We start from the raw sequence: 15,972 nt of genomic DNA, 5'->3' as shown, positions 1-15,972 counted from the left end.
CTAATAGATATAAATTACGAAAATATTTTGTTTTTCAAATTTTGATTAAAATTATTTTCATTTTAAATAAAACTATTGGTCTATTCAAAAATAAAATAAAATTATAGGTCTAAATAATATATATTTTGCACTTTCATATTGTAACAAACTATATATATATATATATATATATATATATATATATATATATATATATATATATATATATATATATATATATACTTATTTTTTCAATGATATCATCGATATAATAAATAAAAAATTAATTAAGCCAAAATGAAATGTAACATTAAAAAGAGTGGTTCATCCCGCACAAGATGTGCAAAGAGGATAAACATTACCAATAATTATACATGTAGGGAATAAAGATTTTTGGCTGAATTTTTTATAATTCAAATTATACCTCGATTTAAGAAATATTTTGTTTTTTGGATGAATAATATAATTATTTTTTATAGACTATATTTATTATTTAATTAATTTTATTCAAAAAAAATATTTGAGTTGACTATAAGTTTGACTATGTATTTGACTATTTAGATTTAAAAATTAATTATCATGTATTTTTTTTTTCGTTTGAAAAGTCATAAACTACATTTTTTATGGCTATAAATATGGCCTTTTGCATAACCTAAAGGAAAATGTTACATGAACACCCTTTATTTCTACACCCCATTGTACACCCTATGTATTAGGGATATTTTTGTAAGTTCATCTCACAACCACACTTTATCTTCTATTTATGTGGGGTCCAGGTTACCATGTGTCAGAATTTTGTGTGGATGTAAAGGATGTATTGCCACATGGGGTGATACATGTATCATCGCTCTAACCTAAAATATCAAAAAATAGAAAATTATACTACCAAGTATACAAATCGAAAAGAATCATGGAAGTAAGCATGATAAGAAAATGTGTTGTAATGATTATGTTAATTGTAACACATGTTGAATGCAACTCTCCATCTCAAGAATTTGAGCCAACTAAACTCAAAGGATGGCCAAGAACATCTTGTGAAATAAAGTGTACCATGTCATTCCACACATAATACACAACTATGAAGAATGCGTGGTAGATTGTGAGAATAAAAAATGCTAGGCACTGGTAAAAACTAAAAAACATTACTGTGATCTTACCATCAACAATTGTGTCTAGATTTACTTTCTCTTCATCTTCTTTTTTGTCTGTTTTTAGCAAATATAAATATTATATATTTTTCCTTTTGTAGGTGCTCCTGCAGTTCAAGCTTAGAGATTTGCAACAATATTAAATAAACAGATAAATAATGTGTATGGGTGACTCTATATAATAAAATGTACTCAATGAACTGACATGCATAATGTCAATCTTAAATAAATACGTTTTAATTCACAATGCAATTTTTATTTCTTATAATCTAACATAGTAGTATTTTCATTTGACACTTTTAAGCACCATTGTATTTTTTTAGAACTTTCAAGAAAGACTGGTTCAACCCGATTTAATACATATACATTTTTGTTATATAGATCTTATTATGCTAGAGTCACTTCCGATTTAATCATGCAGTTCAACCAATAATTCCATGATTTAACCATCCCCTTGAACCCTTGACTTTGCTGGGTTAATGAGCGGTCTGGTTTTTACAATGTAAGGAAAGGAGAAAGTGGTGATGGGATAGTTTTTGAATGATTTTGGAGAGAGAGACTGAGACTCCCGAATTTCTTGGATAGTAATTGTATACAATATTTCTTTCCTTAAATTATGCGTGAATTGTATGTATGTAATTTTGTTTGTTATAAACGTGACGGTCATCAATAAAAATCGGGTTAATAGTGTTTTTGGCCCCTGCAATATAGCGCACTTTCGGTTTTAACCCCTGTAAAAAAAAAAAAATTAGATTCCACCCTTGAAAAATAAAGATTCTTCAGGATTGACCCCTCACCCCAATGTGTCAGCAGAATCTCCTATGTGGCAGTGACTTGTCAATTTCTTTATTTTTTTTAATTTTTTTCATGCCACGCGTGTAAATAAACGCCACGTGGCATTTGTTTTTTTTAAATAAAAATTTAAAAAACGAAAAAAACTTAAAAAATTAATAAAAATACTGAAAAATTTAAAAAAAAATGGAAAAATTAATAATGATTGAAAAAATCTGGTAAAATAAAAAATAATGAAAAAAATCTGGAAAAATAATAAATATAATTTTAAAAAACGTGAAATTTAAAGACGTCACGTCATTTATAATTTTAAAAAATATATATAATTTTAAAAAATGTGAAATTTAAAAATGAAAAAAAAAATCTTAAAAAATTAAAACAAAGACTGGAAATTTTATGAAAAAATTTGGAAAAATTAATAAAAATAAAAAATGATTAAAAAAATCTGGTAAAAAGAAAAATAATGAAAAAATTCGGGAAAAATTAAAAAAAAATCTGGAAAAGATTAATATATATCAAAATTTTCTAAAAATTAATATATTTAGAAAAAAAAAATCAAATTTCAAGATTTTTTTCAATTTCGATAAAATTAAAAAATTCTGGAAAAAATTCATATTTTTATTTTCAAAAGTAAGAAGTTTTATTTAAATCTTTTCCATAATTTTTTTCGAAAATTGTTTTTTAAATATGATATTCTGGAAAAAGAAATTCAAAAATTTCAATATATATTAATCTTTTCCACAATTTTTTTTAAATATTTCCAAAACAAAATTCATTATTTTTTATTTTACCAGATTTTTTTTAATCATTATTAATTTTTCCATTTTTTTAAAAAAAAATTATTAGTTTTTTTCGTTTTTTAAATTTTTTTATTTTTATTTAAAAAAAAAATCACAAATGCCACGTGACGTTCATTTACACGCGTGACATGAAAGAAATTGACACGTCACTGCCACGTAGGAGATTCTGCTGACACATTGGGATGAGGGGCCAATTATGAAGAATCTTCATTTTTCAAGGGTGGAATCTAAAAAAAAAAAATTACAGGAATTAAAACCAAAAGTACACTATATTACAGGGGCCAAAAACACTATTAACCCATAAAAATCAGTTGTTACGATAAAAATATATTTTGATACCGGTTTCTTACATCAAAACAAACAATGGAATAACTTAAGTCAAAATATTATAATCTCAAAATATAATATTAGAATAACATTATATTCAGAATTGGAATATATAAAAGTGTCTTGTTTTTTCACCTATAAAGAAGTTAACAGGAGAAGTAGCCAGCCGCCCCTCAGACTAACCATTAACTGCAATATAATTTAAATAGTTTTTTTCTATTTTGTTATTGGTCTAGTGGCCAACGCGCAGCGTCGGATAATCAAATTTAGAAGTGTGAAAAGGAGTTTCCATTTATGTCTATGTGGCAATTATTTTTATGAACAATGATGTGATGGGTTAAGACTTAAGTGTGAGTTAAAGATTCATATTAGATGGTAAGGTTGAGGTTGAACAATATATAAGTTTCTCATGAGAGAACTCATAATTTCAATGCCTTAAAATTTTGAGTGGAGATGTGGTGCTCAACTCATTTATGTGGTTGTTCATATATCAAAGTGATAATCCAACCAAGTGATGTTCCCCTTATGATCCAATGAAAGGACTGCTTGCAAACAAAGTGCAAGGTTGTAACCAGGGATGGGAATAGGCTAAATCAAGCTGGCTTTTGCAAGACCTAAGTATGACTTTTTAAAAAAAAAATAGGTCTAAGACTTACATGTAGCTTGTCATAAACTTATTTTTTTAGGCATGAGTCTAGCCTTTTGAAAGTCAGATATGACATGTTAGTTTGTTTAAAAGCATATTTCATATGACACCTTTAGATAAGCAATTTGATTTATATTTAAATAGATTGACAAAATAACATGTTGAGATTTAAGAGGGGGTTTTAAAAAAATTCAATCTTCTCGACGGAACAAAACCCGATGAACTGATCTTGATTATATCATTAATCATAAATATAATACATACTTAAACACTTTAATCATTCATGTGTTTACCCCTTGAAGCACATATCTTTTGAAGTCAAACCCAAAGAGTGAATGATCACAAGTACTTCTCAATGACAACACCTTTATTTAGTCCACACGAACAAAGTAAATCACAATGCTATCTTCTACAAATGAAGGCTTAGAGAGAAAGAGGATGTGGTTTCAGTTTCAGAAAACTAGGGTTTCTGAGAGAGTTAATAGGTTAAGTCTCTCGTGTTAATGCTTTTCTATTTATTTATAGAACCACTTCCTTGATCATCAAGCTAAGCAAGCACTTAAGCACATTGTACCTTACGGTGCACCATGTTTCACTTAAATGCACTATGCCATATTGTGGACTTGTGTTTCTCTATTTTGTAGATTAAATGATAACTCATATTTAATTATTTAATTACTAATAAGTCTCACTTATTATTTTATAAATAAACCTTATTTGTTTATTTATCTCATCTATTTTTTCTATGTGTGTCAGTGTGTGCCCTTGTAGGTTCTCGTAACGTTGACAATGATATTAAATCACATATTTAATATTATAAACAATAAGTGGTATCTAACAACACATCACTTCTACCTTAGTGACAGGAATGTTACGTGATCTAACAAACCTCTATATTGAACACAAGGCATAACGTGTCACCCTTGTCCAGTTCAAAATTGGGTCATTAAACATTTATCCTATTATGCAGGAGAGAAAAATTTCATCTAGGTTACTCGTGTCCCTCATCATGATTTGTGAAGTACCTATCAACTGACTTTATAGTCATCTTGTTACGAACAATGTTATATGTTACATGCTTTGTTTTCCTGTCTATGTGCCAAGGACGTGTGGTCCTTTTGTCTCCACCAGTCGGTCACTTCTTCGGATCGAGACAATTTACGTACTTGGATGAAGAATGTGTTGCAAATATTCGCCCCATTGGACCCGTTATCGTGTGGAAAAATTGGTGTTCAACAACCTATACATATTGTCACTTGGCTATACGACCTAATATGGATCCAGTAGCTCTCAATGTTTATGGCATTGTGTTCGTCGATTCCAACATGGGGTGTAGGTTTTGGTGGTCTTATTTGTGATCATACAAGTTCTTTTATTCATGGTTTCTTTGGGAAAATTAGTAGTATTCTTAATGCTGATATTTTGGGTTTATATCATGGTTTGAAATCGTATTCAAATATTGGTTTTAAGCAGGTGTTGTGTCTCTATGATTCAGCTATTGAATTTGACCTCATCCAAAAGAATTAAAATGTTCATCACAAATATGAAAATTTGATCATGGCTATCAACCTTCTTAGCATATGATATGGGTGTTGAGTTTTTTTTACCCTACTTTGGGTCTTTTCCTTTTCTTTTTCTTGTTTTTTCCTTCTTCATTTTTCCCTTTTGTTACAAAAGAAAAAAAAAATAAAAAATAACGTAGGCTTTGTGATGAGTCTAGATATTTTATTTGATTTGATAGTGCACCTAGACATAGGAGATTGATGAGTATGGATTTATTTAATGTGATTTAACTCTTTTGATAACAATAGTTTTGCTAAGAAATTAGGGTTCTATATTAGATAAACATGATCTTGAGACGTAACTGGGATATATTTTGTTAAACATCTTGAACATAAACCTCTAAGTATAATTGAAATTGAAACTTGTACTACTAAACAAGAAGATAGAGGGGATTTAAAAAATCTTAATCATTTGCCTTTATTTTGTTTCAATTCTATTTATTTTATTTGGAACAACAAATCATATGCAATATTATAAAATTATGGGACACGTATTTGCCATTAATAAATTAAAAAAAAATATGGGACAATATTTATCACTAATACATATAAAAACACGGGATAAATATTATTATTGATAAACATCAAGAAAACACCAGACAAATATTTGTCTATGATAAATATTAAAAAAAAATCATGAGACAAATATTTGTAATTGATGCATAAAAAGTATGGGACAAATATTTATCACAACTTTTTATGAAATTTTTATCACTGATAAATATATTAAAAATGGGAAAATATTTGTCAATTATAAACACGTTACATATATTTGTCATGATAATAAAAAAAAACATAGGATAAATATTTAACATTGATACATCTTGTCAAAAAAAAAAAACATTGATACATAAAAAAACTACGGTTCAAATATTTGTCACTGACAAAATAAAAATCATTGTAAACATAATAGCATTACTACAGAAAAATATGGAAGAAATATTTGTCATTAGTAAATCTAAAAAGTACAATGGACAAATATTTGTGATTGATACAAAAAAGCACACGAGAGATATAAAAAATAAAAGAAATATGTTTTTTTATTGATACATAAAAACACAATACGTATATTTATCATTAATAAACATAAAAAATATGGGACATATATTTATCTTTTCGACATAAAAACTTGAACAGATATTAAACTACGGGATAAATAATTTCATTGACTAATAGTAGAGCATGTCGCCCGTACATAAGTTGAATTCCTCCATTTTTTTTTCCTGCATAATGGAAATTGAATTCCTCGGCGGAAAAAAAAAATTGTTAATACTATCTCCATCTCTGATTATAAGACCCTTTTGAGAAAAAAATTGTCTCTTTTTATAAGACATCTTTGATATTTCCAAGTACATTAATTAATTCTTTACCAACATACCCCTATTTATTTTATATCTTTTTTTTCAATCAACATTAATACTATATTGAAAACATATACTAACTCTCTCTCTCTTAAAGGGTAAAATTGTAAAAACAATAGTGATTACAAACAAATTTATTATCACTTTCAATTTTCTTAATTCCCGTTATTTTTTCAAAAGGGTCATATAATTATGAACGGATGTAGTAGTATAATTATTTTCTTTTATAGTATGACTATATTTTGAATTCCTCAATTTAATTTGACTATATAGTTTGACATATATTTTGACTATGTAATTTGACTGTTTAAATTTAGAAATTAATTATCATGTATTTTTTTTCGTTTGAAAAGTCATAAACTACATTTTTTATGGCAATAAATATGGCCTTTTGCATAACCTAAAAATATCAAAAAATATAGAATTATACTAAGTATACAAATCGAAAAGAATCATGGAAGCAAGCATGATAAGAAAATGTCTTGTGATGATGCTAATGGTTATGTTTGTTGTAGCAAAGGTCAAATGTATCACTCCATCTCAAGAGTTTGAGCTAAGTAAGAATAAGATACCATCACTTTGTGAATTAAAGTGTGACGCATTATGTATCGGACACAAAATAATAGGAACATTTGATAAGTGCGTGGAAGATTGTAAAAAAACCAGATGCTCCGATCAAAACCAAATTCTAAATTAACATCAGCATGGTAACTATATATTTTTACTTTCACATCATTTTTTAGGGGTATTTTCTCATCATATTTTAATTAATCTTTTTAAGAAATCTAAATATTTATCTATATTTGTTTTTACTTTGTAGGTGATGGTGCAGTTTATCTACATGCATTTGTTGATTTAAGCTTGGAGAGTTGGCAACAATGTTAAATAAATCATTTGTATGTTATGTGAGACTCTGCATAATAAAATTGTACTAATCAGAATATACATTGTTTTTAATTCATAAAACTATTTTCTATATTTTATAATCTATTTTTGCTAGTTTTTGTTACTTGTTTGTTTTCTATACTGTTGATAGATAAGTTCTGGTATGGAATCCTAAACAAGTATTTTGCATTTCTACCTTCTTTTCTTTTACCAAAAATAACAAATAAATGAGACTTCTTCTCACTCAAAAAAAACAAAATGAGACTTTCTGTGACTCAAACACAATGATCGATGGCTACAAAAGAAGTTCTTGCCACCACACCACCTTAAAAATTAAACAATAAGTCGACTAGTTTGTATTACTTGATGGTTTCTTATTTATTTTACGTTGAAGTAATAGATGAATAAATTACTTAAGAATTGCTCAACGAGTACGTGGCATCATGAAACTACTTTAGTTATGCAACTCAATAGATTGCTTATTTTTCTCCCAATTTGAATCCCACGGTTATTAAAATCAAAAGTTTGATCATTCAAAAACTGTATTCATAGTTGAAAGACAGTTCAATCCCCACAGAAATTGCGATACTACTACTCTAAAATTGACCATGAAAAAAAAAAAAAAAACTTCTAAATGGTTGTTTGGATATGCGGCAAAACCAGGATTCTCACGTCCCTAGGCAATTTTGCCGTGAAAATAACAAAGCTACAAAATGTAGCATTAGTGCAAACGTGCGTTTTTTGCACTTCCACCGCTACAACAAACACAGCATAAGACATTCCTAAACCGAATATTTAATTTCTTTCAAAACCAAATCTTCCAACGACAAAAAAAAAAAAAAAAAAAAAAACTCAAACTCAACGTTGGTGTAATTCACACTATTTTTTTCATACAATCATTTTACGTATATCCTAGCAAATGTACGAAATCAGTTCCCACATATGAAATGGTAACATGATGTCATATCTTGATTGCACAATACTGGACAACAACAGATAAACCAAAAGAATTTAATATTGTTAAAGAATAAGCTCTCATTCAGTCATATACTACATTTCGAAACCTTCAAAACCAAAATGGAACAAATACATTCTTAACAACAAAGATAGATCTTGTGAATATAACAATCACATGGAATGAAAATGGTGAGAAGCTTTCAATCCTTCTCAACAAAGATTGGTTGAAATTTGAAACAAAGAAAACTGACCCAAGTATGTGTGCAAAAGGAAAGACAAAAAATTGGAAGTTCTAGGAGTCAACATTACTGCTTGAAAACCCATGATAATGGGAAGGGCCTTTGTATCAAAGCATTAGCAACAGAAATAGATCAAAAAGAAACAGCTTCCCAACTGCATGATACAATCAAGTGATGTACTGATGTTAATTCAACTTGACAGTACCAGATGACGAATCAAAACACAGGCGCAAAATTTATTTTTGGAAACTACTTTTAGCGGCAGCATCTCCCTTTTGTGGTTGTAATGCTTTTGGGTCAAGTTGTATACTGCCAACTTTCAAGAACCCAGAAGAGCCAGCTAACCCATTAACTTTAACTGGCACTGAGCCTACTGTAAGAATGTCAATTTGTTCTCGGCTACCAATGCCAGATTGTTTTGTTGCAACCTGCTTCGGGGTAATAGCGATTGAACCAATCTTTAAGATAGAGGAGATATCTTCTTCAACTGCAATTTTCTCAGCCTGCTCATTCACAGACTTGATGTTTGGGACATCAGAAATGTGGATGTTCTGCTCAGAATTTGAAATGGACATCTGATTTAAGCTATTAGAATCATCCTTGAGCCTTGCATTCTTCTCATACTTGCTGGGTGGTTTGTCAGGAACAATATTCAACTTTCGAGGTGCCAATGATGGTATGAATACTGGACTTTTGAAACTTCTGATTAGGAGCTTGGCTTTCTGATCGTGCATGATCTTTTGACGGTTTTCATAATACATGAAGTCATCAAGCAACGATGTCTTCAAAGTATGATTTTTGAATATTTTCAGCATTTCCAATCCTTTAGAATACATTATCTGCCACGAGCAAGAACATTCAATACGCGATATTCTAAATCAAGTAGAGAAAAAAAGCCATGACAGGTAATAAGCAAAATTTACTAGAGACAAACAACTAGTTTAATCCAACATTAAAACCAAAGGTAAACTGATCAACAGTTCACTTGGTTCAAGAAAATAAATTCATGTCGGTAATCATTTATGATGCACTGCTACACCCATGGCAACAACAACCAAATCCTAATATCAACTAAATCCAAAATCAAGATTAAAGTAGGCCTAGTAAACCACCAAACATCTAGTAAAATTTATACAATTGCTTTCTCTTCAAGCATATTAGCTCTGCTAAAACCTTGACCAAACACAAACAGGCAAGCAAACAAATATATGTTAATTGGTTCTGGCAATCAATTGAATCATTGGAGAACTCAGCAATTGATACAACAGAAAAAGACACTCAGAAAATGGAAATAATCATTTTGGCAAACAAATTCAGTGCAAAAACTTTACCTACAACGACTAATTTTAACATATAAATCTCATAAAAGAACTCTTGAACAAAATTAACAGTTGGATTTATGGGCTTTAGATAAAAGGAAAATAAAAAAATAATGAAATCATGGCGTAACATGATTGATATTGATAATAAACTTGATAGCGATGTTTTGAAAACTGGTCACCAGCCAATTCACCGGTTGGTTTGAGCCCAATAGTACTGCAGTCTGATTGAACTGGATGGAATCACGGTTGCTACAACTGATTTCTATTTTTAGATTTTACCAATTTACCTTATTAATGTTTTTTACTTATTTGGTTCAACGATTGAACCAATTGAACCAAGCCCTAGAGGTCTCTACTAGAATAAAGTCTAATTGTACGAGATAAAGACATAATATCAAGACATTTATGATGTATTCTTATATTTCAACAAATAATGTATACCTCTTGTGTATCTCTGCTATTAGTTACTGGCTTGTTCTCATTGTTGTCTAGTATGATGTGCCTAAAATTTGGATTTGGAACATCTTTTATGATATGCCACTTAACAGGAAAGCTTCCACTCCATTTATCTTGCTGCCAAAAGTCCATGTCCTTATTAAAGTCAACAGAGCCAATCATCTCTGCAACTCCACAAAATTGACCGCTAGCATTAACCTGCATAACAAAAACAGGATGAAGAATATTATTAAATCCAGTATGAAAAGCAGACATTAATTAGCTTACAAATTAGATACACAAAGAAAACATAAAAAATCTCACTTAAGACACCGTCAAACTTACAGAAAAAAATAGGAAGATAGGACAGACTCCAGATTTTTCAGCTGATACTTTCTTTGTATCCTCATAAGCATTTCCCAACTTCCTGTTTCCATGAACTGTAGAAGACCACACATTGTATTTAATGCTTTTGTGCACATCATCCTCACTGTATGATTTTATAACAAAAAACTTTGCATTATCATAGTCAAGAGGGAAATCCTCCTTGTTGTATTGGTCGGTATAAATGATGATGCTGTCTTGCTCATTACCACCTCCTACCTTGGTCGTATAAGCTTTCACAGACAGTTGATGTTTTGATCTACTAGTCCTAGGGCCTCGATTTTGATCACCCAATACATCAGCACTAACATTTCCATCACTTGATCCTAGTCCAAGGGCCTTTGGCCTAAGCTTAGCAACTGAAGACTGTCCATTAGCATTTGCTGCAAAATCAGAAAATCCACTTCGTGAAGAAGCTACTATCAATTGATTATGATGAGAAATAACATTCCCATTAGAGATAGTATCTACAGGTTGCACTGAAGCATCAGTTCTTCTATCCTGCAAAACAGAACAGCATAACCATCAACCAATAATACATTACTGATCTACCTATACACTCCTACAAAAGAAATAGCATTCACAACATCATAATAGTAGCAACTAACGTCACTCATAGTCATAGAACAGCTGACTCTCACTTAATCAGCGACTGAAGTAGTCGGGACAAAATTATATTCAAATGTAATCCAAAAAGGAGGAAAATTATACCTGATGAACAGCAGATGATGCTGCGTTGAGAGACCTGCTTCCAGAAACATTTGCATGTGTCAAATCTTGCTTCCTCCCATTGTTAGCTCTCGGCCCTTCTGATACCATGGCCACGGAACTTGTTTGATTTGTTGAAAGTATTAACGAGTTCCTAGAAAAGTTACCAGAAGCTTCATTGAACTTTTGTTTCAAACCTCTTCCATCACTTCTGCTTACAGAAGCGCTGGCTCCAAACACGGAGTTTGCAGAACTATCAGGAAAATTGTCTAGTTGAACAAGGGGGTCATAAGCAGGTGAAGCAGGGTTTTGATGATTGGGGAGGGTGTAATAAGATTGTCCTCCTCCATATGAGCCATCAACTCCTACCGCGGCACCAGGTATATACGGATTATATGGATTGTATGGAGACTGTGCATATCCATAGTTGTTGTAATATACTAACGGAAAACTTTCATCTTGTCCACCCTGAGATAAAGAAAAAAACACATTAAAATCAGCCACAGGCCCAAAACTGGACAGAGAGATACAGTAGTCAGACTCACCATGTACTGGACATCTGGACCATCTACACCAAAAATCCTATACTGGTCCTCCCATTCACCGGGTGATTCGAATCCTAAATCCACCAAATAATAAATCATTAATATAATATGATGCATAAAATACCAGTTACCACCAAAACCAAAGAACTTGCAAATGCATTTTAAATTTACCTGTACAATAATACCCATAATTGGTGGCAGCAGGGTAATACATGCTCTGATCAACAAATTCAGGGGCTCCTTCATTATTCATTACTCCAGATTGTTCAAAGTTTGGGCTTGTGAACTGTGAATTTATATCAGCCCCTTCAACCTAAACCAAAATGATAAAATTACACACATTATCGACTATCATACAACCTCATTAGTAACAATACACACAATCATTAAACAACTATTGATATATCAAAGTTCGGAAGTCAAGAAATTACAAAATTTATTAAAAATTACCCAGTAAGCATTCTGGTGCCTAGCTTGAGAAACATCATGCGTTTCCATATCACAACTGCCGACACTGTAGACAGTCACAAGAATAAAACATATAAGCACACATAACAACTCAAAAATTACTGTAGAAAATAACATCACACGTAGACAAAAATTTCCAGTAGTTAAAAACAGATAAACTAAACTGCAATGCAAGTCTATAACATGGAAAAGCACTCGCATGCCAATTCTCAATGAATGCGGAACCAATACAAATGAAGCCCAACAAAGATTACACTAACATATCAACTTTACCAATCTTATTCAATAAAGTTACAAAGCATGGGCACAGACACAGGACACTGACATGTCGACCTCGATAATATTTTAAGATAATAAAATTCAGGGTAATAACATGCAGAAACACTCACATGGCAGTTCTCAATGAACAAAGGAATGAATACAATGAAGCCCAATAAACATTACACTAACATGTCAACTTTACCAATCTTATTAAGCTTGTTTGGATTGGTTTATTCAGGTTTAACTACTGACATACATAAGTTTCGTAATACTGTTTGGGAGAACTATTAAAAACAGTTTATGACAATATTCATAAGCTTTTTTCAACTTATTTTCATAAGTTCTCCAATATAAATTATAAAAACAACTTATAACATGTACCAAAAACAATTTAATGTCATTTTATCTTTTCCTGTAGAAACAGCTTAAGCAAGCTTATAACAAGCACATATTTCGATAAGCACTTGTGCTATAAGCTGTTTATCCAAACAGGCCGCGTAAATCATGAAGCGCATACACGTTGACATTGATAATAAAAATTTTACCTCAAAATCTTACCAGTTGAAAAACGAATTTGACAACAAAAACAAAAAATAAATTAAACAATTAACCACAAGCACAATCAAGGGTTCCACAACGAAAACATGATAATTATTGGATTTCTAACCATAACGAAAAAGAAAAACGTGAAGCATTACGAAACCAAGAATTAACACCGCTTTCAAGAAAATAGAATTTGAGCGGAAAAAAGAAAAACGAAAATTAGTGCATTACCTGAAAAGAAGAAGAATGAAAAAGTAGAATCAATTCATAATTTTCGAATTAGAGAATGAAAATTGAGAATGAGTTGATTTGTACAACATTTTGCAAAATGCGAATTATGAAACCCTAACCATAACCGAATTTGTGAAAAAAGAAGGCTTTTGAGAAACAATAGAGAGAGACGAGTGGAGTAGAGAGAGAGAGAGATTGTGGCTGGCACTATATAAAGATACGAAGCGTTTTGGTGTTTCGTAGTCTCACTTTTATATATTTACGGAAATAACCCTGTGTTGATCATTTTGGGGTGCTTGTTGAACACGATTGGGGATTGAGTTTTGGTGACAGGTTGTCAGTGACTATTGAGATTTGGCCGCAGAGATGAAATGTATCATTTTCCCCCGCTTTTCTTAATTGCGTTTTTCGGATATATTTATTACTGTTTTACCTCTCTTTCGCGGTCCAATTTGAATCATTTTCACGTTATTTTTTTTTACCGTATTTTATTAATGAAAAAAAAAATGTCTCAAAATTTGATTTATATATTATTACATTAGGAAAATCAAAATAATATATGTGATTTATATAGCTAGGTCGGGATACTCCTGGTTCCTAACTACTCATTCTAAAGACCACCATGATGAAGATGTTTCTTGGAATTGGATTTGGAAAATGAAGCCCCAAAGAAGATCAAGTTGCTTTTTTGGACCGTTAGTCATGATTCACTCCCCCACTAAAGCGCTTTTGCACCATCGCGGTATGGTTTTGTCTCCTGTGTGCTATAGATGTAATGATCATGTGGAAGATGTTTTACACTGCCTCCGGGATTGCCCTATTTCTGCTTGTATTTGGAGATCATTGGGGTAAAATGATATTTCTTTCTTCCAGGAGTTAAACACTCACTCGTGGCTCATAACAGGTCTCGGCCTCTCGGATCCTTTGATTTTTGCGGCTGGCATTTGTTGTATTTGGAAAGCACAGAATGCAATGTGTCTTGGTAATGAACATGTTAGCTATCATCAACTGCGACACAATGCTGGGAGCTATCTTAGTTCTCTTTCAACGTCTTTGGGTGGAGGTCTTGTCTCTCGTCTGCAACAACGTTGGACTTCTTGGCACCCCTCCCGTATGCAAGCTACAATTCTTAATGTTGATGGGAGCTGTTTCGGCAACCCTAGCCGTTCTGGCTTTGGTGGTGTTCTTTGTACTTCAGACGGGATTTGGCTTTATGGATTCTCAGGTTTTCTTGGTATTTCGAATAACTTGCATGTGGAACTGCTTGCGATCATGCACGATTTGAAGTTGGCATGGGAGAAAGGGCACCAAAATGTGATTTGTTATTCTGATTCCCTCCATGTTATAAACTTAATTCAAGCCCCCCCCTCAATGATTGGCATGTTTATGCCACTATCATTAGAAATGTTGAAGATCTCCTTAATCTCACTTGGAATGTGCAGTTGACTCACACCCTTCGAGAGGCTAACGAATGTGCAGATTTTTTAGCTAAACATGGTGCTATTCACGATTCTGCTTGGTGCAGCTTGGAGAATCCCATCCCAGGCTTGGAAGATTTACTCCTCGCTGATGCTTCTAGAGTGCAGTTCTTAAGACTGTAGCCTAGTTTTTTTTTCTTTTCTTTTTCTCCTTATACCCAAAAAATAGTTGTAGCAACTAAAATTACAAAGAAAATGCTATATTTTTCATTTGTTGAAAATGAGCTAAAATTACATCATACAATATCAATTATTAATGTCAAAATCATGAATCATTTATACTGAATAGTAGATGTGTAAAATCAATTATATAGTATCAATTATTAATGTCAAAATCATGAACAAAATGAAGCATAAAAATTACAGTATATCCTGAATCCATTTCTACCTTTCAAATCTCAATCGAGATTCAAGACCTAAATAATTTTCTACCATTTAAACATATAAAAAAGAAGGAAAAAGAGAGATTACCTAAATAGAGATGACCTAGAATTTGCTTATAACCACTGCTGGTGTGGATGGAATGGAATCAGGGGCGATGGAATTGCTTATAACCACTACTGGTGTGGTGGACTAAGGGGCGATGGAATAGGAAGAAAGAACGATGGAATGAAAAGGGCAGAACGATAGAATGAAAAGAAGCAACGCGTTTTCTGCATAATATTTTTTAAAAATAAAAATAAAAAATTGGGTCTGGGCTGGTGTGACACTTGCCACACTAAGCCCAGGTCAGGTCCGCCCCTGCATATGTCTTATATATAACAAATTATATATAATTTTAAGACTATTACTTTTCCCACCCTGCCTGTTTCTCGCGTGCCCTGCAAAATAACCAAAAATATCCCTGGTCCGGATTATGTAATCTGAACCAGATTGTTATGTAACGAGGGTTTTGGGGAGT

At 31.6% G+C, this 15,972-nt stretch overlaps 1 protein-coding gene across 1 annotated transcript; it reads right to left on the bottom strand.

Moving 5' to 3' along the window:
- Positions 1–8,497: 8,497 nt before the first annotated feature.
- LOC11420003 (YTH domain-containing protein ECT4) lies at positions 8,498–13,896 on the bottom strand. Its single transcript, XM_003594580.4, has 8 exons — positions 13,594–13,896; positions 12,541–12,604; positions 12,262–12,403; positions 12,091–12,164; positions 11,549–12,013; positions 10,799–11,338; positions 10,460–10,672; positions 8,498–9,535 (listed from the first exon to the last, which is right to left on the bottom strand). The coding sequence occupies exons 2-8, from the start codon at positions 12,586–12,588 to the stop codon at positions 8,933–8,935; spliced, it is 2,085 nt and encodes a 694-aa protein (XP_003594628.2). The 5' UTR covers positions 12,589–12,604; positions 13,594–13,896; the 3' UTR covers positions 8,498–8,932.
- Between the last annotated feature and the right edge of the window lie 2,076 nt (positions 13,897–15,972).

The sequence above is a fragment of the Medicago truncatula genome, chromosome 2, assembly GCF_003473485.1.
Source record: "Medicago truncatula cultivar Jemalong A17 chromosome 2, MtrunA17r5.0-ANR, whole genome shotgun sequence".
NCBI classification, from domain to species: Eukaryota; Viridiplantae; Streptophyta; class Magnoliopsida; order Fabales; family Fabaceae; genus Medicago; species Medicago truncatula.
Note: the sequence above shows the minus strand (reverse complement) of the source record. Positions and strands in the feature narration are given on the sequence as shown.

Coding starts and splice junctions, on each gene's coding strand:
- LOC11420003 (XM_003594580.4), bottom strand. CDS start 12,588: ATGGAAACGCATGATGTTTCTCAAGCTAGGCACCAGAATGCTTACTGG. Junction 12,014..12,090: donor GTCCAGATGTCCAGTACATG/GTGAGTCTGACT, acceptor TCTTTATCTCAG/GGTGGACAAGATGAAAGTTT. Junction 10,673..10,798: donor CTATCTTCCTATTTTTTTCT/GTAAGTTTGACG, acceptor TTTGTTATGCAG/GTTAATGCTAGCGGTCAATT.